Source organism: Macaca mulatta, chromosome 2 (assembly GCF_049350105.2).
Source record: "Macaca mulatta isolate MMU2019108-1 chromosome 2, T2T-MMU8v2.0, whole genome shotgun sequence".
Lineage (NCBI taxonomy): Eukaryota > Metazoa > Chordata > Mammalia > Primates > Cercopithecidae > Macaca > Macaca mulatta.
The window spans coordinates 2680227-2704405 of NC_133407.1; the positions used below are offsets into that span (position 1 = coordinate 2680227).

At 36.7% G+C, this 24179-nt stretch overlaps 1 protein-coding gene across 21 annotated transcripts in view; it reads right to left on the reverse strand.

The window, feature by feature from the left end:
* Positions 1–24179, reverse strand: part of DLG1 (discs large MAGUK scaffold protein 1) — a 276675-nt gene that overhangs the window by 81665 nt on the left and 170831 nt on the right. For all 21 annotated transcript variants that reach the window (NM_001266294.2, XM_028843322.2, XM_015132614.3 and 18 more), the window contains 5 exon segments: positions 9446–9590; positions 14730–14866; positions 16694–16863; positions 18550–18674; positions 21141–21191. In NM_001266294.2, the coding sequence (NP_001253223.1) occupies positions 9446–9590; positions 14730–14866; positions 16694–16863; positions 18550–18674; positions 21141–21191 (628 nt within the window).

Genomic DNA, 24179 nt, shown 5'->3' on the forward strand with positions numbered 1-24179 from the left:
CAGTGAGCCGAGATCGCATCACTGCACTCCAGCCAGGGTGACAGAGTGAGATCCCCTGTCTCGAGAAAGAAAAAAAGAAAAAAAAAAAGGAAAGAAAGAAAAAACCATTCGTTGGTTCATTTCAATAGTAAGAAATACCACATATAGCTTTTCCATTCTAGCAAAAGCTAGTAACAGAAAATTATGAAGTGATTCCTGACCATGCTTTCCAAAGACCCAGGTAGGTAACACATGGCAGTTGTAGCTTTCAAAGACACAAGACACTTGAGTTATTTCAATCATTACCAAAACACAGAGGAAGCAATATTTAACTTTCTAGAGGCTTTAACTATGATAAAGTTACAAAGCACTTCAAAAGTAGCTGTATTATTTAATTATCCAACATAAATCTCTTTTTTATTAAATTAGAGCATATCTTCTATGGAGAGAAGCAGTATACTACACACTGGAGTAGAAAAATGCAGGAATCATTAGTTCAAATTACTATAGTGGCCAGATAGATAACATAAAGGAATAAAGTGATCTGAATGAAAGACACCAGGAAATGACTGAACCTGTGGTGTTTTAGAGATGTAGTATGTCTACTGATATCACAGGTTTGCAGTACCCAACAGCAATTGTTTCCTATCCCAGTTCATCTCTAAGATACTCTTTTGTATTTGAGCCAAAGCACTTTCTACCAATGGCTCTTAACTTTGAAAGTCTAAAGTCTTTCCTGGGTGGTAAGAATATGTGATTTTCAAGTGAACTGGTATGTAGCCCTCAAACAACAGATACCCACGTTAACCTCTACTTTTAAAAATCCAGAGTTTATCGCTTTTTGACTCTTAAATTCTTTTGTTGCATTTTCATATTTAGATGAAACAAAAAACAACTAGAAAAGAAATTCAGTCAAATGCCCAAACCAGCAAATACACATTTTCCCTGACACATCCAGACTATGTGTCAATGCATCCTTGCTGGGGCAGTTAATCTCACATGTAACGCATACTCTTAGACAACAGGGACTAAAAATTAATGTTCCTATGAAAGAAATGATGGCCTCAAAGAAGGATCAGATAAAGTAGTACTATTTCTTATGCCCCAAATCTTATGTAAAAAGGTCCTCCAGAGAAGCACAAAACAAGGATGCCTATTTCATTTTTCTTATATATTAAGATTAATGATTCAACACCTCTAAGATTTTATAGAAAAGCATAAAGTAGAGGAGCTTGAAGTGGAAATGGGAAAAGACTGGTGGCCAAACCAGAAGTTTAGCAAGGCCATGAAGCTAAAAAGAATATAAGTTAAAAGTGAGAAGATACATAATGTAAAAAACAAAAGCATTTTAATGCCAGCAGAGAAACTGTATTCTCTGTTAGATTCAACAGACTTCTTTTTTTTCTACTTTTATTCCTGAGTATATTTCAATTACCTTATTTTGGTTATAAACATTGTGGCTCTTTATCTTCTATAGTTCATGTATAACTTCTATAATCTTCTCTATTTCTTTTACTATTCTTGCTAAAAATATTTTTCAAACTAGTACATAAATTGTTTTCCAATTCTGACATCTGCTCACTTGCAAGGTTGCCTCTGTGAGAAACATCCCTCCATCAGTGCTTGACAATTACCACACAAAAAAATCAAATGTTATCTAGTCCTCTTAGGTAACAAGAGACAGAAAATCTGAACACACTTGTATCTGCTAAGGAAAATGCATTCAGAACTAAAATCCTTTCCAAGAAAACTCTAGGGCCAGATAGATAGATAGCTTCATTGGAAAATTCAAAAAAACATCTAGAGATAAAATAACATTCTGAAACATTACAAGACAGAAAAATTTCAGGACACTATCATAAGCTCATGCTTGTGAACACAGATGTACAACCTTAAACAAAATACAAGCAGTTCAAAATCAATGATATGTAATATGTATTATAATGATGTGGGTTCCCCCCACAACAAATGACTAGTTTAACATTAGAAAATCAATGTAATTTATCACATTAACAAAATAAAAGAGAAAAATCATCTCAATAAATAATTGGATGAAATTCAATACTCACAAGACAAAAACTCCCCATAAACCAGGATTAAAGGTTAACTTTCTTAATATAAAAAGTTATCACAGAAGGCCTGATGGTAACACCACATACAATGGTGAAATACTGTTTCCCCCCGTTTGTGAACATGACAGTGATATTAATTATCACCATTTCTGTTCAACACCTAACCGGAGGTCTTACCAATGCATCAGACAAGAACAAAGAAAATCAACAGTATGAAGATAGGAAAGAAGGAAGTAAAATTCATTGTTCACAGATGACATGGTTATATACATAGACAATCTGAAAGATCTATAAAACCTAATATTAACAAATTTAGCAAGATTGTTGACTAGGCAATTAATATACAAAACAGATCATATTTCTTATATATCAGTTAAAATTAGAAACATTTAAAAAGTAGTACATTTATAATAGCATGAAAAACATCAAGTACCTAGGACTAAATCTAACATATAAAACCTCTATTATACAACACTGCAAGAAGGACCTCAATAAATGAAGAGATATTCATATTAATGGACTGATTAAGGAACTCAATTTAATTCTTCCTAAACTGACCTGTAATTTTTGGATCTTAAAAAGGAAATTCAAAGACCCAACACAATCTTGAACAGTAACAAAATTAAGCTTTACTTTAAATCAACATTTATTATAAAATTATGATAATTAAGAGACTGCAGGTGGCACAAAGATAAATAGTTCAATGAAACAGAGGAGCCTAGAAATAGGTTCATACATATGTGGTCACTTAAACGCACCAATGCAATTCAGAGGCAGAAATGGTCTTTCAGTAAATGATGCTGGATCAATTATATATCTGCATATTTAAAAATCTCTCATTACATGCAAAAATTAGATCAAAGTGGATCAGAAATGTGAAAGGCAAAATAATAAAGCTCCTAGAAGTCCCTTATGACCTAAGGATAGGAAAAATTTCAATGGGTCACTAAAAGCTCTACCTTAAAAGAAAGGACTGATAAGGACTTAAAAAATTTTATCCATCAAAAAACACCATTTTTTGAGGGGAAAAGGGAAAACAAACTCAGTGAAGACATCTGCAATAGATATAACTGATTAGAGTTATTTCTCAAATACATAAAACTTCCTTCAAATCAAGAATAAAACCAATAGAAAAATGTAAAAAGATTTGAACAGACATTGCATTGAACAAGAGAGTCAAAGCAATAAGCACAGGCAAAAAATACTGAAAATCATTAATCATCAGGAACAACCAGCAATAAATAATCATCATCAATAAAATCATGAGATAACTTTATACATATCCATACTATTCATAATTAAAAATATGGATAATACCAAGGGTTGGTGAGATGTAGAAAAACTGGGGTATTGTCTCCTATACTGTTGAAATTCTTTTTTTTTTTTTTTTGAGATGGAGTCTTGCTCTGTCGCCCAGGCTGGAGTACAGTCGCACGATCTTGGCTCACTGCAAGCTCTGCCTCCCGGGTTCACGCCATTCTCCTGCCTCAGCCTCCCAAGTAGCTGGGACTACTGGCGCTCGCCACCACGCCCGGCTTGTTTTTTTTTTTTTTAGCAGTATCAGCTGGAGACTAAACATATGCCTACCCTATAACACAGCAATCTCACTCCACGAGAAATGAGCGCTTATGTCTGACAAGGATGTGCAAAAATATCCACAGCAGCTATACTCATAAAAGATCAAAACTGTAAGTGATTCAACAGTAAAATGAAAAAAATTGTCATATACTTATACAATGGAATAATACATAGCAATTTTAAGAAGCCACCTGACTGATCATTAAGCGAAACTCTTAAAATTGGTACCCTTACTGAATATATGTTTTAATTCAATTAAAAATTAAATAAAGAGGTCAGGTGCAGTGGCTCACATCTGTAATCCCAACACTTTGGGGGAGCTGAGGCAGGATCACTTGAGGTTAGGAGCTTAGGCAACATAGTGAGACCCCATCTCTACAAAACAATTTTAAAAATTAGCTGGGCATGATGTCCTAGACACTTGGGAGGCTGATGTGGGAGCATCGCTTGAGCCCAGGAATTCAAGGCTACAATGAACTACAATTGTGTCACTGCACTGCAGCCTGAGCAACTGAGATCCTGTCTCAAATAAAAGAATACTTTTATAGACTTTCCCCATCTCTTTACTGGGTATTTTTTTTTTTTTTCCTTATGGAGTCTTGCTTTGTTGCCCAGGCTGGAGTACAGTGGTGCAATCTCAGCTCACTGCAACCTCCGCTTCCCGGGTTCAAGCAATTCTCCTGCCTCAGCCTCCTGAGTAGCTGGGACTACAGGCACTTGCCACCATGCCTGGCTAATTATTTGTATTTTTAGTAGAGACGGGGTTTCACTGGGTTAGCCAGGATGGTCTCGATCTCTTGACCTCATGATCCACCTGCCTCGGCCTCCCAAAGTGCTGGGATTATAGGCATTAGCCACTGCACCTGGCCTCTTTTTTTAAGAGATAGGTCTCATTATGTTGCCCAGGCTGGAGTGTAGTGGTTCGACACAAATGCAATAATAGTGCACTATACCCCCCAAACTCCTGGGTTCAAAAAACCCTCCTGCCTCGGCCTCCCAAGTAATTGGGGCCACAGGCACGCACCATTGTGCCTGGCTTTCTTCCTTTTTGATGTGAAGAAGTCTTAACATGGTAGGAAAATCAGCTCTTGGTGATATTAATAGAGAAAAGGAGCAGTGTTAGAGAGGTATCTTAAGATTGTAGGAAGGTCTCTCCTATTTCCTTAAGATAAGGAGTATGTAAATACGTTCATGTGCTGATGGGAATGATCCAGTCAACAGAGAATTTGATTATGCAAAAGAGAGAAGGGACAGCTGCAAGAACAATACTCTCTGCAGACAATAAATAATGACATTCAGTACACAAATGGAAGACCTGGTTTTCAACAGGGACTCCTATTATAACACAAGTGAAAGTGGAGTTTTGGGGGAAAAATATAGTTACATAGGTATATCTGAAAGTGGAAAAATAAGGAAGTTCTCTTCTGGGTGCTTATATGAAATATGAAGTGAGATAATCAGTTATGACTGAATAGTAGATGGCAAGTGAAGGTTTGAGGAGAGGGAAAAATTCTTAGAGTGGGAGAGTGAATTAGGGAAATGTAGTAGGACTGCAGGCAAGAATAAGGTACCAAATAAGGCACCATCTATGATTTATGGCCATACGTAAAAAGCATAGTTTCGTGCTCTTCTCCAGCCACGTTCTGCTTTTTAGGAACCATAAATGAAATAGCAGAGTTTGGCTGCACCAGTGTTGGGGGATTCTGCTGTGAAGAAGGGGGCAAAGGACTTGAAGATGTGCAATGAAGTGAACATGATGATAAATCATGGAATCTAAGCTAATACAAATAGAAAAATTGAGACAAGGGGCAACAAATTAATAACGTCAAATGACTAAAGGTCAAAATGAGGTTGAATTGCTAGAATAGAGGTGAATGAACTGAGGGTTGTAGTCACAGAATGGGACGATTAAATTGATATTTTAGAGGTGATGAAAGCGTTAATAATTATAGATAATAAAATCTATAGTATTATCTTGGAAGCAAGTAACTGAGTTGAAGTGGAGGGCAGGATAGTCAGAAAGAGACGAAGAAACCAGAAAGTCAGGGTGTTGGATGAAACATCAGTGTGGTTTCTGGACATGACCAGGAACGACAGCACGAATAATAGTGGCAAAATGACAGTGGGCCTTCGCGCTGAATCTTCAGTGACCAAAGCCAGACTGATGAGGGGAACACTAGATCACCGCAGCCAGGGACAGGTAGTAAGTTGAATGGCCTGACAGCAGGGTGACAGTGAGGGCTTCAGAAGAACTGATAAGTAAAAATCACTCACGTAAAAAAATTTTAGACACAAGTGCTTTTTAAAAAACACAAATAAATTATTTATGAATTGCATACACAGAAGTATACAACAAAACCAACATCTATAGTTGTCTAAGAAGGGAAGAGAATGGAATCAAAACATTAAGATAAAGTTGAAACTGCAAGGTGAAATTCAGGTTTTTCATAATGCTTTATTAGTTCAATAACAGATGGGGGAAAAGTAACATAATGGGCCGGGTGCGGTGGCTCATGTCTATATAATCCCAGCACTTTGGGAGGCCGAGGTGGGCGGATCACATGAGGTCGGGAGTTTGAGACCAGCCTGAACAACATGGAAAAACCCCGTCTCTACTAAAAATACAAAATTAGCCAGGAGTGGTGATGCATGCCTGTAACCCCAGCTACTGAGGCAAGAGAATGGATTGAACCCGGGAGGTGGAGGTTGTGGTGATCCGAGATTGCGCCATGGCACTCCAGCCTGGGCAACAGAGCGAGACTCTGTCTCAAACAAAACAAAACAAAAAACAACAACAAAAAAATACATATATAGAATATAAAATAAGAAACCTAAAAATACATAAGTACTTTAAGAACAATTTAGTCAACTGCAACACAATTGAACTGCATACAAATGTAAGTACTAGAACCCAAAAGTACAAAGATAAATAGTATCTGTCCTCATGTACCTAAGAGCGTAGAAAATACCCTACGTTTTAGATATATTGTAAGTCAGTGTTTCTCAAAGTGCAGGCCATGAACTAGCAGCACCAGAAACATCGGAATTACAGGCATACCTCAGAGATATTATAGTTCCATACCACAGCGATAAAGCAAATATTGCAATAAAGACTGTCATATGAATTTTTTGGTTTCCCGGTGCATGTACAAGTTATGTTTACACTATACTAAGGAATAGCATTATGTCTAAAAATACAATGTACAGGCCTCAATTTAAAAATACTTCACTGCTAAAAAAATGCTAACAATCATCTGAGCCTTCAGCAAGTTGCAACGTTATTGCTGGCGGAGCATCTTGCCTTGATATTGCTGGTCTTGATACTGAGGATGGTAGTTGTTGAAGGGTGGAGTGCCTGTGTTAATTTCTTAAAATAAGACAAAAATGCAGTTGGCCGCATCCACTGACTCTTTCACAAAAGATTTCTCTGAAGCATGTGATGCTGTTTGACAGCATTTTACCCACAGTAGAACTTCTTTCAAAATTGAAGTGAATTCTCTCAAACCCTACCACTGCTTTAACAACTAAGTTTATGTAATATTCCAAAATCCTTTGTTGCTGTTTCAACAATGTTCACATTGTCTTCACCTACCAGGAGTAGATTCCATCTCAAGAAACCACTTTCTTTGATTATCTATAAGAAGCGACTCCTTAGTTGCTAAAGTTTTATCATGAGGTTGCAGCAATTCAGGCTCCACTTCTAACTAGTTCTCTTATTATTTCTACCAATTTGCAGTAACCTCCTCCACTGAAGTTTTGACCTGGTCCAAGTCATCCAAGAGAGCTGGAATCAACATCTTTCAAACTCCTGTTAATGTTGATATTGTGACCTCTTCCCATGAATCATGAATGTCCTTAATGGCATCTAGACTGGTGAATCCTTTCCAGAAGGTTTTCAACTTACTTTGCCCAGATCCATCAGAGGAATCACTATCTATGGCAGCTATAGCTTTATGAAATGTATTTCTTAAATAGTAAGACTTGAAAGTCAAAATTATTCCTTGATCCATGGGCTACAGAATGGATGACAAGTTAGTAAAGCATCAAAACAACACCGGTCTCCTTGCACGTTGCCATCATAGCTCTTGGGCAGCTAGGTGCCTTGTCTAAGAGAGTAATATTTTGAAAGAATTTTTTTTTTTTTGTTTTTTTCTGAGCAGTAGGTCTCAATAGTTGGCTTACAATATTCGGTCAACCATGCTGTAAACAGATATGCTGTCACTCAGGCTTTGTTGTTTAAGTTACAGAGCACAGGTTTTGTTACAGTTATGCAGAACAGGCAGATGGGCTTAGCATAATTCCTTGGATTTCTGGACTGGTAAATGAGCATTGACTTCAACTGAAAATCACCAGCTGCATTAGCAACTAACATGAAAGTCAGCCTGTACTTTGAATCTCCGAAGTCAGGCACTGACTTATCCTCTCCAGCTGTGGAAGTCCTAGAAGGTATCTTTTTCCAGCAGAAGGCTGTTTCATCTACGTTGGAAAACTGCTGTTTGGTGTAACCACTTCCATTCAGTATCTTAGCTAGATCTTCTGGGTAACTTGCTGCAGATTCTACATCAGCACTTGCTGCTTTACCTGCACTTTCATGTTATAGAGATGACTTCTTTCCCTCAACCTCATGAACCAACCCCTGCTAGCCTCACATTTCTCTTCTACAGCTTCCTCATCTCTCTCAGACTTACAGTTCTGGGTGAGGCTTCGGCTTGAAGGAATCTTAGGACTGGTTTGATCTACCTAGACCACTTCAAACTTGTCCACATCAGCAATCAGACTGCTTTACTTTCTTATCATTAGTGTGTTCACTGTAACAGTACTTTTAACTTCCTTCAAGAACTTTTCTTTGGCATTCACAACTTGGCTAAATGCAGCAAGAGGTCTAGCTTTCTCCCTTTACTGCCATTGGACATGCCTTCCTCACTAAGTTAAACCATTTTGACTTAAAATGAGAAATATGCAACTTGTCTTTTCACTTGAACACTTAGAGGTCATTGTAGAGTTATTAACTGGCCTAATTTCAATATTGTTGTATCTTGGGGAATAGGGAGGCCCGAGGAGAGCGAGAGAAACAGGGGAACGACTAGTCGTCAGAGGAGCAGTCAGAACACACCGATCCACTAAGCTTGCTCTCTTACACGAGTGTGGTTGTAGCACCTCAAAACAATTAAAATAGTTAAACATCAAAGACCAGTGATCACAGATTACTGTAATAGATACCACAATCATAATGAAAAAGTGTGAAATATTGCGAGATTTACCAAAATGTGACACAGAGACATTAAGAGACACGAAGTGAGAACATGTTACTGAAGAAAAAAAGGTGCGGATAAATTTGCTCAATGCAGGATTGCCATAAACCTTCAGTTTGTAAAATATGTAGTCTCTGTGAAGTGCAATAAAGCAAGGAACAATAAAATGAGGTATGCCTGTACTTTGCTTGTTAAAAGAATGAACTGCTTGTTAAAGCAAATTTCTGAGCTCAACTGAAAAACTATTAGAACAAAACAATTTCAATATTTGCAAGTGTTCTTTAGTGACTATTATTTACATAAAAGTTTGAAAACCAACCCTTTAAATGTAAGAGTAATCACTACTATAAAATAATAAAGGTAAAAAGGATCCCCCTTTCTAATTATAAAAATTTTGACTTAAAGTAGATTTAAAAAAAAAAAAGAGTAGATTAAAATGCTTAATTGTTCCTTTAAAAATATTTGCATAATGTTTAAACTTTATTATACTGAGAACATTTCACTAATGGCATAACAACTGAAGAAATAAGATAAATTTAAGCAAACATATGCTAACAGACTTACAGTTGGTGATATCAGGTGGTGCATAGCCATCATTCATATACATACTTGTGGGTTTTGCCACTTTCAAATAAACAAAATCAGATGTGTTCTTTAAGGCAGTTACTGCTTCTTCATGAGTAACTTCTTCTAAACATACGTTATTCACCTAAAAAAAAATCCCAAAAGACATTTATGACATTTTCACTTGTTTTCTGAGTTTTGGAAACAATTTCACGAAAAGAAAGGGAAAAGAAGAGAGTGATTTAAGGAAAATAAAGGTATGCAGAAAGAAAATACCCATGTTTGACATCTATGATCTCAGTAAGTTGTTTATCATGACATGTGAAGTTGTTGTATGTTAACAGAATAGCCCATCTTGATTCCAGCCTCCATCCCTCCTATTCTCCCAGTCTTGATTTTCTCTCATTCTTAGGCATTCAGGAATGTGTGTGGATGCGTTTTAGACCTTTTCTTCTTTAAAGAAATGAAAACATATTAAAATTTTTGTTCTTACGTTAGGATTTTTAATGTAAGGTACCTTAGAGACTGTTCCATATTTGGACACATATTAATAGAATTACCACACTGTTTTAAAAAAAAAACGGCTGCAAGTAGCCCATTGTGTGGCTATATCATAATTTATTAAATATTATATCTGTTAATATTCCCATATTTAAATAGGAAAACTATTAGAACACAAGTGAGATATTTAAATTGTTCTCCTACATGGTTTTAGTAAATTTATACTCACTACCACAGCATATGAGAGTGCCCATCTACTTAGACCTTTGCCAACATTAAACATTATCAACTAATTTTAAAAATCTGTAAAATGATGCATGTTTTAATTTATACATCAGTTTTAAATTTCTACTTTTGTAATACTCAAGTTGAACTTTTTTTTCAATTATTTGTTGGCCATTCATCTATCTTCTGTATAGAAATATAACTGATTTTTAGGTAGTGATGTATCCTGCAACCAGTACTAAACTAATTTATTAGTCTATTAGCAGGTTCCTTAGGATATTCTATATACAATATGATGACATCTGCAAATATAGTTTTATTTCTTCCTTTCTAATCTGATTTTTTTTTTCCCTTTTTCTTTTCTTATTGCCCTGGACAGAATCTCAAGGATAAGACTGATTAGAAGTGGTGGTTTGTGTCTTTCTAGCAATCTGTCAATTTCATCTAAGTTACCTCAGGTATTAGCACATAGTTACTCACAACAGTCTCTTGTTTTCCCTCTTTCATTCTTGCTTTCAGAAATTTCAGCCTTCTCTCTTTTTACTTGGCTGGTCTGAAGTTTTTCATTTTGTTGATTTTTATCAAAGGACCAACTTTCAGTTTTTGTCTATCTTCTCTACACCTTTTCTATTACCTATTTCAGTAATTTCTGCTCTAATCTTTATTATTTCCACCCTTCTGTTTGCTTTAGATTGTTCTTCTCTTTGATACATTTTTTTTGTAAATGAATAAAACATTATCAATGTTTCTGTTTTAAATTACTTTGTATTAACAATATTAATATATTTTTCATTTTCCTAATTTGTACCTTTGTAATTGACAACAGCAGTTTTTAATATTTTCACAAAAAAATTTAAAGGTCACAGAAGAATAATTTCCCCTCATTGATTATGAACATTGCTTTGCAGAGTTTCAGCAGCATGGTCATTTTTATGGCTCCACATTACCATGCAAAGCAAGGACGGCCTGCATTTTGAAATACACATTAAACAGCTGTGGTATACTGCTGAAACACACATTCAACAGCTGTGGTATACTGCTGAAACACACATTCAATAGCTGTGGTATACTGTTGAAATACACATTAAATAGCTGTGGTATAACATATTCAATAGCTGTGGTATACTGTTTCTTTGGTGGCCTAGAATAAGCCATGCATCCTGGTATTCACACCCTTGTAAAAATCTCTTTCTACACTGAATTTTGCTTGACCACATAACCAGCTTTAGCCAATGAGGTACAGTAATTGCGAAGGAAAGAGAGGATTGATAAAAACAATACATCGGTGCTTATCTTCTTTGGAAAGCTCACTTTTGGAACCTAGCCACCATCCTGTGTGAAACTCAACCTAATCACGCTAAGAGGCCACTGGAGAATTAAGCACCTGGCTAACACTGCCAGTTGAGTTCCCAGCTAAGCGCCAACTTGCCCACCATATGTGTGGGCCAACCTAGCAGTGGATTTTGTGGCCTAGTAAAGCAAAGACAAGTTGTTCCTGCCAAGCCCTATCCAATCTGAAGAATTATAAACAAATACATGAGTGGTGTTTTTTAGCCATTAATCTTTGTGTTTTCTCACATATCACTAGATAACTGATACAAGAGCTGACACAATTTGCTGAGGGATTCAATGTGGAACGTGTAGGATGATGATCCCAATATTTTAGACCAGAGAAAAGTTATTTGACCATTTACCAGAGTCTTGATCTACACGTTAAAAAACAGTGACTTTGGGAGTGAATAGTAAAGAGGAGAAAATGTACAAGGAGGGAGTCCTGGATTACTTCAACGTTTAGAGGTTAGGGATATGAGGAGGCACCAGACATCAGAACGACAGACTGAAGAGTGGCTACTAAGAAGAGAAATACCAAGATAAAGGGTGACTGTTAGGCAAACGAAAAAGTGTTACAAGAAGGAGGAAGGTGTGTCAAACTCCAGCCAGATCAGTCAATTAAGACAAGGACTGAGCACTGAATGATTTCAGTGTAATTAAGAGAAGAAAAGCCTCATTAAAAGTTGATTTAAAAGAGAATGAGTCTTGCCACAGTGGTATCAGCACAGGTTGCTGTCTCCTACCACCAAAACCAGTTCTAGAGAAACGATAAAAGTAAAAGTGAGAAAATTAGTGGCAACAGATGGCTGTCTTGACTCTGCGTTTGCGTGTGAGTGATGGTGAGACGATGCTGGTTACAGTTCGAGGAAACAGTGGTGATCTTAGCTGTGAAAGGATAAGTTAGAGAAACGTAGTTCAAGTTCTGCTCTTTCCTTTTCCCTATCATTAACTAAAAATACAGTCTCCTTGCAACAATAAACAGTACTCAACAGGATGCAGAACAAAGGAATCTTATATATATTGCTGATGTAAATTTTTACAAGCAGCCTGGAAAACAACAGGGTGGTTTTTAAAAAGAATGCTACTAGCAGAATAATCAACTATCCCGTGACAGTCAAGTAAAATTCTTGTACACGTTCACCAGAACACACAGCACCTCTTCCTAAGAAAATTATTCATAATACCAAAAAAAAAAAAAAAGACTTAAAATAGATTTTTAAAAACCAGTACTTGCTAGTATATTTTTAAAAACCAACATCCTACCACGCCAGAACCAGTTTCTGTGCCTTTTCAGATTCTGCTAGGCCTTGGCTGCTTGCTCAGTGGAGAGTCCTGACTACTACTTTCATCTTGCCTCCTGCCCTTCCCAGTTTTCTCAGCCCCTTCTGGCTGGGACTGGGCATGGCTGATGTGTTCCACACAGTGAGAGCCACAGCACGTCACAGACCCACGTCTGCCCTGTCTATACCCCTGCAGCTCCACCGTTTTTGGGCTTGGCTGAATGCTGTGCCACGGAGGATAGGAGTTGGCTTTCCTAGCAACTGTGCCCAGGGGAGCTGGGTAACACAATCCAAAAGCTTGGGACAAATAACCCCTAGGGGGTAGACAAGAGAAGGAGAATAAAGGGGCCAGCAGATAAACCTTTCTTTCGTTTCTCTGGATGGCTGGATGTAAGGTTTATGATGCCTGGATGGTTTCTACAGTGTCTGCCTGGAAGACTGTTCTACATGACAAGCAACAAGCTACCTTATAAAATTACAGCCAGCTCAGACACTTTCTACCTTCTACTGGCTCTCATTCATTCTCTGCTTCACTTCTCATTTCCACTCACTCTTGCCTTCTTGAGATCACATCTCCCAATAACACCTTAGCACATTAGCTTTTCTTCAGATTCTGTTTCCCTAAGGAACATGGGCTGAGACAGTTATTGATTGATATGGTATGGCTCTGTGTCCCCACCCAAATGTCATCCTGAATTGTAATCCCCACGTGTTGAGGGAGGGACCTTGTAGAAGGTGATTAGATCATGGAGGTGGCTCCCGATGATACTCTCTTGATAGTGAGTGAGTCTCATGAGATGAGACTGTTTTATAAGCATCTAGCATCTCCCCTGCTGGCATGTGAAGAAGAGTGTGTTTGCTTTCCCCCACCCCCAACACCATGATTGTAAGTTTCCTGAGGCTGGTGAGTCCATTAAACCTCTTTCCTTTATAAATTACCCAGTCTCGGGTAATTCTGCATAGCAGTGTGAAAACAAACTAATACACTGATGAAGATTAGACAAATAAATTGCAGTATAGACATACAGTGGAATATTACATAGAGATAAAATGAATGAACTTTAGCTCTAAGCAATGATATGGGTAAGTCTTAGTAAAACAATATTAAGCAAAAAAAATACTGGAGACGAAAGTCTCATACAGTGCAACAGCGTTCTGAAAAACCTTCAAAAGAATACTAAACAAAATTATTTAGGCATATGTATGTAATTAAACTTTTTTTTTTTTTTGAGATGGGCTCTCACTCTGTCACCCAGACTGGAGTACAGTGGGACAATCACAGCTCACTGTAACCTCAACCTCCTGGGCTCAGGTGATCGTCCCACCTCAGTCTCCTGAGGAGCTGGGACTATAGGTGTGTATCACCAGGCCTGGCTAATTTCTGTATTTTTTGTAGAGACAGGGTTTTGCCATGCAGACCAGGCTGGTCTTAAACTCCTGGGTACAAGCAATCTGCCTACCTCAGCCTCCCTAAGTGCCAAGATTACAGACAGGTGTGAGCCACCATACCTGGCCTAATTAAACAATTTTTAAGAAGCAAAGGAATAAGAAACACAAAATGGTTGATGTTCTAATTCTTGAGCTGGGTAATTACTAGATTTCATTATATTATTAAGTGAAGTAAAACACAAAAGGGTCATACATAAACAAATGATGACGCTGTTTTATAAATCTAAGGATTATGATGAAACACTCTGTGCATACAAGCCCTCAACCCTTCAACAACAATGAAGGAATAAAAGGAAAACGGAGGAGGAGCTGGCAGAGAAAACAGAAATGACAAATAAAGATATTACCAAGAATCATTTTTTAGGATTTGATACAGCAAGGCTAGGATTTGCTAATTTAAATATCATTTAGACCTTTTTGGTATGGAGAAATTCCAGTATCTATTAGAAAAATCAGACAACAAAATGATTTAAAAGACAACAGATTTCTATACTTACTGCTAGAAGCTTATCTCCAATCTGGAGTTTGCCATCCTTATGTGCTGCACCTCCTTCAATTATTTTGGTTACATAGATGCTATTATCCCCAGGAATATGCTGATTTCCAACACCTCCAGCAATGCTGAACCCAAGACCTGTTTGGAAAACACTAGTTTTAGATTCTCTTCTATAAATATGAACTTAAGCCCAGAAAAAAATGGTTGAAAACTACAACGTAATAATTCCACCACACTAATATTTTTTAAAATAGAAAAGAATCCATTTAGTTATCTACTAGTGTATGTTCTGCAATCAAGGGACACTTATAAATATAGCTGCTCCTAGAGTTATGAATAGATTCCTTTTATCCCACGTGTTCCTTCTTAGTATCTTCTCGCAAATGCACTTGTTATTCCAAAGTGACATTGCAAAATTATGTTTTACTTTTGTTTCCATCATAATTACGCTCACCTACACTTTCATTATTTTCACTAGAATAAAACAATTGAGAAGAAATAATATCGTCTGGTGGTGGTGGGCAGAACCAACAGGCTTTAAAAATGTGAATACTTTGGCTCTTTTTCAATATTCTATGAATTAACAACTTTAAGTAAGGAATTTCTGTAATTCTTAAATCCCATAGCTCCAACATCAGAAAATTTCTCAGCTCTCCATTCCTTTTTCATTTGTTGAAATCCTCCCTCTTCCATGAAGCCACATATTTAAACTAATATTTCCATTTATCCTCAATCCATCAATGTTTTAAAAATTCAGAAATCACATCTTTTTTTTTTTTTTTTTTTTTTTTTTGAGATGGAGTCTTGCTCTGTGGCCCAGGCTGGAGTGCAGTGGCCGGATCTCGGCTCACTGCAAGCTCCACCTCCCGGGTTCCCGCCATTCTCCTGCCTCAGCCTCCCGAGTAGTTGGGACTACAGGCGCCCGCCACCTTGCCCGGCTAGTTTTTTGTATTTTTTAGTAGAGACGGGGTTTCACCGTGTTAGCCAGGAGGGTCTCCATCTCCTGACCTCGTGATCCGCCCATCTCGGTCTCCGAACGAGAAATCACATCTTAACAGTCCTTTACTGCAGATGTAACTGCTCATAATACATATTAAAAGCACTTCTTCTTTTAACTTAGGCTGTGTATCTGCATTTAAAGTACTTTGTAGATTAATTATCACAAGTTAATATCAATACTATACTTAACTTCAAAGTATTCCAGGACACAAATATTTCACTTTTAACACTAGAAGTCTTTAATGTAATAATACTTAATACCAATAGGGAGAAATCCACTTATAAAACAAGTAGATATTTTGTTCCTTACTTTTAAAAATTCTTAAAAACGTGCTGAGCAAATATTGAATATAAAAATCATAAAAACTTATAAATCTATATATATGCTCACTGAGGTAAAATGTATAAAATGTATAATTGACAAACATAAGAATTTTGGGCCAGGTGCAGTGGCTCACACTGTAATACCAGCACTCTGGGGGGCTGAGGTGGGAGAACTGTTTGAGCCCAGGAGTTTGAGACCAGCCTAGGCAATGCAGGGAGACCTCCGTCCCTACAAAAACTAAAAAAATCAGCCCAGTGTGGTGGCGCGTGCATGTAGTCCAAGCTACCTGGGAGGGTGAGGTGAGAGGATCGCTTGAGCTCAGGAGACTGAGGCTGCAGTAAGCCATGGATGTACCACTGGACTCCAGCCAGGGTGACAGGGCAAAACCCTGCCTCTAAAAACAACCCCCCACCCCAAAAAATAGGAACTTTTCAAATGCTGCAATCTTGGTAGAAATGTAAATATTCTAAAATGCAACGTAGGACAAAAATCAGTAGAAATAACAGAGAAATTAAAATCCACTCAAGTTCTATAGAATATTACTATTATTGTTCATCTTGAAATCTATGTCACAGATAAAGTTCATAGGAATACTTAACTCAGAGATTTCTTAATTTATCTTAGTTTGACTTACCACATACCTTTAGGACCTTTAATGAGCTTTATTTCCATTATTTTTTCTGATACTGGTTTCCTTCTTTTTACATACAAGCGTACGATAGACCCTGCTTCTTTCAACGCTTCAACTGCTTTGCTATGTGTTACATCACGAACATCTACTTCATTTACTCGTAATATACAGTCATTGACCCTGAGAAAACAATTAAATATAAAAAATAAAAATTAAATATAATGTAAATATTAATTTTCCACTTCACAAATTTTTTACTTTTTTTAAGGTAAAGAGAATTATAAATAATTCTGGAGTAATTCCAGAAAACACAAATGAAGAAAGTATATAAAAAACTAATATAAACAAATACAAACATTTCCCAAGGGTCAGCAAAAGGAACAAAAGAAATAGTGAAAATAATAGATTATACAAAAATATTAAACAATAATTACAGCTACCATTTGTATACTTACTGCATGCTTATTCTGTGTCGGTGTTAAGATATACTTTATAAAAATAGCAGACATTTATTTAGCACTAATGACATGCTAGACACTTTCTTGGTGTTTTAACCCTCATGACACCTCTAAGCTAAATATATATTTTAATCTGTATTTTACAGATGGAGAAATTGAGGCAAAAAGAATTTAAATAACTTTCCTAAGGCCACCCAGATAGTAAGTGACATAGCTGTGATTCAAAGATAAGAAAACTGAGGCTCACATCATGAGTTTAAGGTCACAGAGATAGTGTGAAAACTGAGATAAACTAAATATAATTTTCTGAGTGCCTATTCCAACCTATATATTAGACATAAAAGAATGAAGTTATTCTTTGAAATTTATATAAAGATTAGGTCACTTAATTCAAAAGTTCTGTAAGTAAATAACTTAAAATTTGTCATAGTGTTATGTTTTTTAAAAGTTTGATTTGTTCCTAGTCTTAGTGTTTTCCCTAGTTCTGGTCTCTTTGACTGCATGGTATTCCATCAGGAAAAAAAGATGGTCATCTCAAATTGGGTAGAAAGGGTAAACAAAATACAATTAAAATATTAAAACTGGTCCGGACAAGCTTCTATATCTAACAGAATCAGAAAGTAAATGTCTACATTTACGTGAACTGTTAAATGATTAATTTTTATATCCATTTGATTTCATTAATATACCATCTGTCATATCCAGTGAGAATTAAAGCTTAGAAATCGAAAAACTGCATAAGGTACCAACATCCTTAAAATAAGATGCTGTTTTTAACAGACTATATAAACTCTTTAGTCCTAAAACTTCAGGCTATTTTAACAACAAACAAGGAAATAGGGAAAATGCCGTAATTTATGACTCCCCAAAAAATCAAAGTTTGCAAAATATATCTTCCAAAATGGAACACTACATTTAAACAGAGACAAATGTTATTTTCATCTAGTCAATTAAGAAAATATATTACTTAAAATTTGCATATACTTTAGTCTTTGTGGTGTGGGATTCAACTTGGATGTGTGATCCTCTATTCTCCTTATCTTAAATAAGTTTATATACATAATTTCCCAACCAGAGAGGAAATGGAAAATATTTTGTGAGCAAATTTGAAAATACAAAGGGAAACTCATGATTTCTATAAATATGTTCACAAACATTTAAACCATCAACCAAATTTATCGTTCAAAATGTTGTAATATCTAAGATAAAACTGGAGTCCTAAATGAACACAGGAAAACAACATTTGGAGCATAATTATGGCATTCATTGACTTGAATGTTGTTAAAGCATTCACCCTATGTTAGTTTTTATGATAGTGTTTGTTATTTGTATTTATTCCTTATCCAGTCTGCTTCAAGAAAAATACACAAAGTGGATTCAGCATCACAATGAAAATCGCAAAACATACCGCAATCTTCCATCTTGGGCGGCTGCTCCCCCCGTGATAATTTTGGTAATGAAAATACTTGAGTCATCTCCAATATGTGGGTTGTCTGTACCTCCTGCAATGCTGAAACCAAGCCCTGAATTTCCCTGAGGATAGAAGAAAAAAAATTGAGACTGAATGTGATTTATCTTTATTGATAGGTTCCTGTCATTAAAGGATGCAGAAACTGTACTAACATAAGGAACACAACAAATAAAGGTATATGGGTGAGTAAAATATAAAGATTCTAAATTATGGACATGTTCTGAAGGAAAGTCCTTTCAGAGGCATTACTGCTGAACAGGTGAGGTTGAAGAAAATATACCAAGGACTTCTGAAGTCTACTCCACAGTTCTTTCTTTAAAAGTATGTGCAACTTGTCGCTGGATTAAGTCACCCATCTGCAGAGGTGTCACTCTAAGTCTGTTTCTTTCAGACTGCACCTCGGCCATGTTTGGTAGGGCACATCCCTCCTATGAGACAGACGCTGAAGTGATCTTCCCGCTGTTCTTTCTGAGCAGGTAAAACACACATATTGTTTTAGCCTTTGAAAAAAAGGGGTGGCGATGGTGCTTTTCTTCTGCTAACCTGACATCGGCTTATTTTTAAATGACCGAATTGTAGCCGCTAAGTGACAGCTGCCATCAACCCATGACACGTTCAACCAACACATCCGATTAGCAAAAGGCTTTTTTCCAGTTTTTCATACTAAAGTCCAACCTGAGAACACTGGTGAATTTTCTGGACAGCAAAGTAAATTTTGCCAAAGGAGCTCTACTTTTTGCTTGTTTTATGAACTGGAGAAACAAGATTTCTGAATATTTTCTTCACAGAAAGGGTCTGACTGCCACAAAAAGCCTTCAAAGAGAATTGATTTAAGCAATGGTATTAAAAAATGTTTATTTCTGCAAGAATGTTTTAACTGAATTTCAGGCAACTCAAGTAAGCAAATGTATGTGGACCTATTATTTAACTGGTAGTATTACACAGTGTAAACACTCACTCTACCACCATTTGTCTTAAAATTCTATTTTAATAAAAAAGTGTTTTTTCAATCTAACTTCATGAATTACCTGAATCTTAAGAACAGTACCAGTGGATTATGGGAGGTTACCAAGTTACTTAGGTACTCAAGTTCTTCAACCAGTGAAAAATACAACGTATAGTCCTGACTAAACAAAAGGAATTTAAAAGGCCCTGGGAAAGAATAAAAAAATCAGTAATATAAAAAGTTAGGAGACATCACAAACTACTATATTAAAATATGTACAGTACATTAATACTGTGCTTACTTGAATGTTACTTCAGTAGCCACCTAACAGGTGATACGAATTTAAGTAGAAGGCAATAAAGATATACAAGTAAGACTCTCAGATTTATTTTTCTCAGACTTGATTCCAATATAAACAAATCTAATTATCTAGGATTTTAGTCTAGAATATACACACATTTAGTTACTTAAGAATCTGCTCGTGTGAAACACTAAATTTTCATAAAATGCGAGCCAGATAAGGTGGCATTACTATTATAACTTACAATAAAAATTGAATGCAGATACTCTTTTTTCTTTTTAGACGGAGTCTTACTCTGTCACCCAGGCTAGAGTGCAGTGACGCGATCTTGGCTCACTGCAACCTCTGCCTCCCGGGTTCAAGCGATTCTCCTGACTCGACTAGCTGGGATTACAGGTCTGCACCACCACACCCGGCTAATTTTAGTATTTCTAGTAGAGGCGGAGTTTTGCCATGTTGGCCAGGCTGTCTTGAACTTCTGGCCTGAAGTGATTCACCTGCCTCGGCCTCCCAAAGTGCTGGGATTACAGGCGTGAGCCACCGTGCCGGGCCTGAATGCAAACGTTCTTAAGGAAAAAAACATATCTTAAGAAAATTTACACATCTGCATTACACCCTTAAGTCATTTTCTGACTGGGGGAGTATACCATAGTAAGTTTTTAATACAGCTCTGTCCGTTAGAAGTACGGTTATTTTGCTAGAAAAGAAAATTGATACAATGACCATGTTACTAGTATACCACTTACTTAATACGAACAATATTTCATTATCATATGCATATAAACAATACAAACAAAATTAAAAAGCAAGAAAAACCTGAGTAACTATCATAATCGAGAGGGGTCTAAGGAGACAGGATAACTAAACGTAATGTGGTTTCCTGGATGGGCCTCTGGAAGACAATAACATAAAAAGCAAGGAAACAGAGACTTCGGTTAATAATAATGTATGAAGATAGGTGTGTTAGTTCAAACAAATGTACTCTAGTAATATAAGATGTTAACAATAGAGGTGGCCGAATCCAGGGTAAATGGAAACTCTTGGGACTATCTTTACAACTTCTTTGTAAATCTAAAACTACTTTAAAATAAAAGTTTGTTAAAAAAATAAGGTTACTAAAGAAAAGGCACATGTTTTGAAAATACCTTGGCCAATTTTATGAACTGGGAACTTAGAAAATATCATATAGTTCTGTTTTTGAAAGATCTCCCTTGAATTCTATATGAAAAAGCAGTATATTGCAAAGTTCTTTAAACAACACATTAAGGTAATAGTTTTTACCCTTTCAAGTGTGATTTCTTCATATTCATAATCTGCATCTGTGCCATTAACCTACAGGGGAAAAGAAAAGCAGCTCAGAAACTTAAGAGTGTAAAATCTGAAATGGCAAGACAAAATTTTTGTATGATTTATTAATGAAAACCTGTTAAATGCAACAGTAATCAAATACAATATTCATTTTAATAAGTCTGGGGAAGATTTTCAAGGAATGGAAGGATACAAATGTGATTAATGAACTGACAACATTCGTGGTATCATGACTTTCAAATCCAGAATAGGCACATTCAGCTTTTAGTAGTTTCGACCTCTGATCCTTCTCTGTCTTGTTCCATGCATCTATCAGTTGCCAACTATTCCTGATTTGAACACTTTAATTTTTCTGAAAATCATCACCTCTTCACTCTCATTTCTGACACCTTTCTTCAGGCCTTGTTAAACCTCCTCTGGAATGCAGTACTGTCTATGCAGTCTGCCTGATTGCTTAGATTAGTATTCCCCACTGCCCAAATCACTGTGTTTTAAACAGCTGGTTCGTTTTAAAGAACATAACCTACTTCCTCTAAAACTTTCAAAACTCTCCCTTTCTCGAAATATCCAAACTCTAGGGCTTGGTAATCACGTCTTTGAATGAACTGACCCCAATGTACCACTCACCTTCATTCTTCACCTCTTCATAAACCTTACACACTATCCAGTCTGAATGACTTGCTCTTTCCATTACACATCCTACAATTTCCCACTTCGACATCTGGAAATTTTGTGCTTCCTCGGTCACAAATTTCACTTACATGTTTTATGTCAAAATCAGAGTCACCATTCAAGATATCTTGGTCACAATTTATCTCCCTCCAATTTATTTCCTAGTCTCTGCTCAAAGAAGTTAACTCCTACAGTAAAGGCCACTGGTGAAACAAGTCCCTGGAATCAGATGAACATGGGTTTGAATCCTTGCTTTAACATTTCTCGTGATACGAGGCTGGGCAAAACTCTAGCTAAATCAAATGGGGACTGTGGTAAATTCTACTTCTGAAGATGGCTCACATCTTTCATTCCAGACATTCTTTTGCAATATGACTAAATCACCCTACCATCAATAGGAGTCTCTTTCCCCTCCCATTAGATCCAGGCAAGTCCTGTGACTAGCTTTGACTGAAAATAAATGTGGCACAAACGATGCCGTGTGATTTCAGAGACTAGGTCATCTGATGCCTGGCAGTATTTGCCTTTGCTTGGAATGTATTTTCTTTAGAACCCAGCAGCTATAACATGAGGAAAACTCAAGCAGCCTACAGGGAGATCTAAACAACGGAGAACCAAAACCCTTGGCCCAAAACTCCAGCTACACTTCTAATCAGCAGTCAGCACCAACTATCAGCCTTGTGAATAAGGCTGTTTGGACCTCCCAGCCATGTCCAGTGCCCTAACCCACACCATGTAAAGCAGAGTCATCCAGTTCATTATGAGAAAACATGAACTGTTGTTCTTTTAAGCCGCTAAGCTTCAGGGTAGTTTGTTATGCAATGATAGATAACCACAACAGAAACAACGAAACCTACGTAAGCTACTTTGCTTTCTTAACCGTACTATAAAAAGTAGCCCTTAGTTCAGGTCTAACATAGGGACCAGGAGTTTCTTCCTTGAGAACTTCTGAAGCCCATCTCTACTACCCTTTTGGGTTCTTAACTCTTGTGATTCTCCTGGATTCAAATCCTATTACTATTTTGTTTCCTCTTCTTTTTCTCATCTAAAGACATTTTCCTCTTATAGATTATATGTTATAAAGGCATTATATATTTATACGGAAAGAGTTGGGATTTCACTCTGCTACCCAGGCTGGAATGCACCGGCATAACCATAGCTCGTTGCGGCCTCAAACTCCTGTCTTCAAGTGATCCTCCTGCCTTAGCCTCTTGAGTAGCTGAGACTGCAGGCACATGCCACCATGCCTGGCTAAGTTTATTTTTATCTGTTTTCCGTAGAGATGGGGTCTGTGTTGCCCAGGTGTTCGCTTGCGTGCTCTCTCTCTCTTTCTGTCTCTCTCTCTCTCTCTCTCTCTCACACACACACACACACGTAAAATTTCTTTATCTCAGCTTAGGAGGAGTAACTTCAAGAGATGTGTTAAGCATGTCTGTGCATCTAGAGTATAGGAGGGTTACACATGTGTATATCACACCCACTTGACTGGAAGTCCTTTGTTAAGAGTAAAATTTTTATTTGCTGCAATATCCTCTTTCTTATTCTAAAGGTCATTTGTATCATCTTGTTTCTTGACGTTATTGACGAATCTATTACATTTCATGGTATTACTTTGTTTTTAACAATTCCTTATTCCTTTGATTTTCTAAAAAAGACTTTTGATTGAATGTTCAATTTATGCTTACTCTATTCTGCTTTTAAAAGCCTCAAAGTTTACAAATTTTCCTTGGCATATGGATTAGGCCAAATCCCGTAACTGCTAGCTGCACTGGGCTCCATTTTTGTTCATTTGTTTATTTCTAAATCATCTAAAATTTTATTTTGGAAAACTTTTCCAAATGAGTGTGCTCATATGGCCCTTTTGGCATTAATGTAAAATTCAGATTTCTGCCTCCAGGAATCTTAGATTTTTCACCTCTAAGTCTCCTCACAAGGTAGGAGCTCAGTAAATGTTCCTGGTGCTTAATTTAACGCCAATTCATCACACAGGTTTCTAAGCAGCACAGAAGGGGGGTTTTTAGGTAGCACTAAGTACTTTTAAAAAGGTGAAACATGAGGCGGTCATACAGACCACCAGTAACTTTATTCCTTAATCCTCAATTGTTTGAAACTCTGATAATTTCAAATACCGAGACAATTCTATAACATTAAACATACACTAAAGCTTCTAAGGGCCAAGAGTATATTATCAAAAACATATTTTTGTGTGTGTGTGTGTGTGTGTGTGTGTGTGTGTGTGTGTGTGTGATGAGAAAATTTACAATCTACTCTCAGGAATATTCAAGTGTACAATACACTGTTACTAACTCTAGCTGCCATGTTATACAACACATCTTGTGA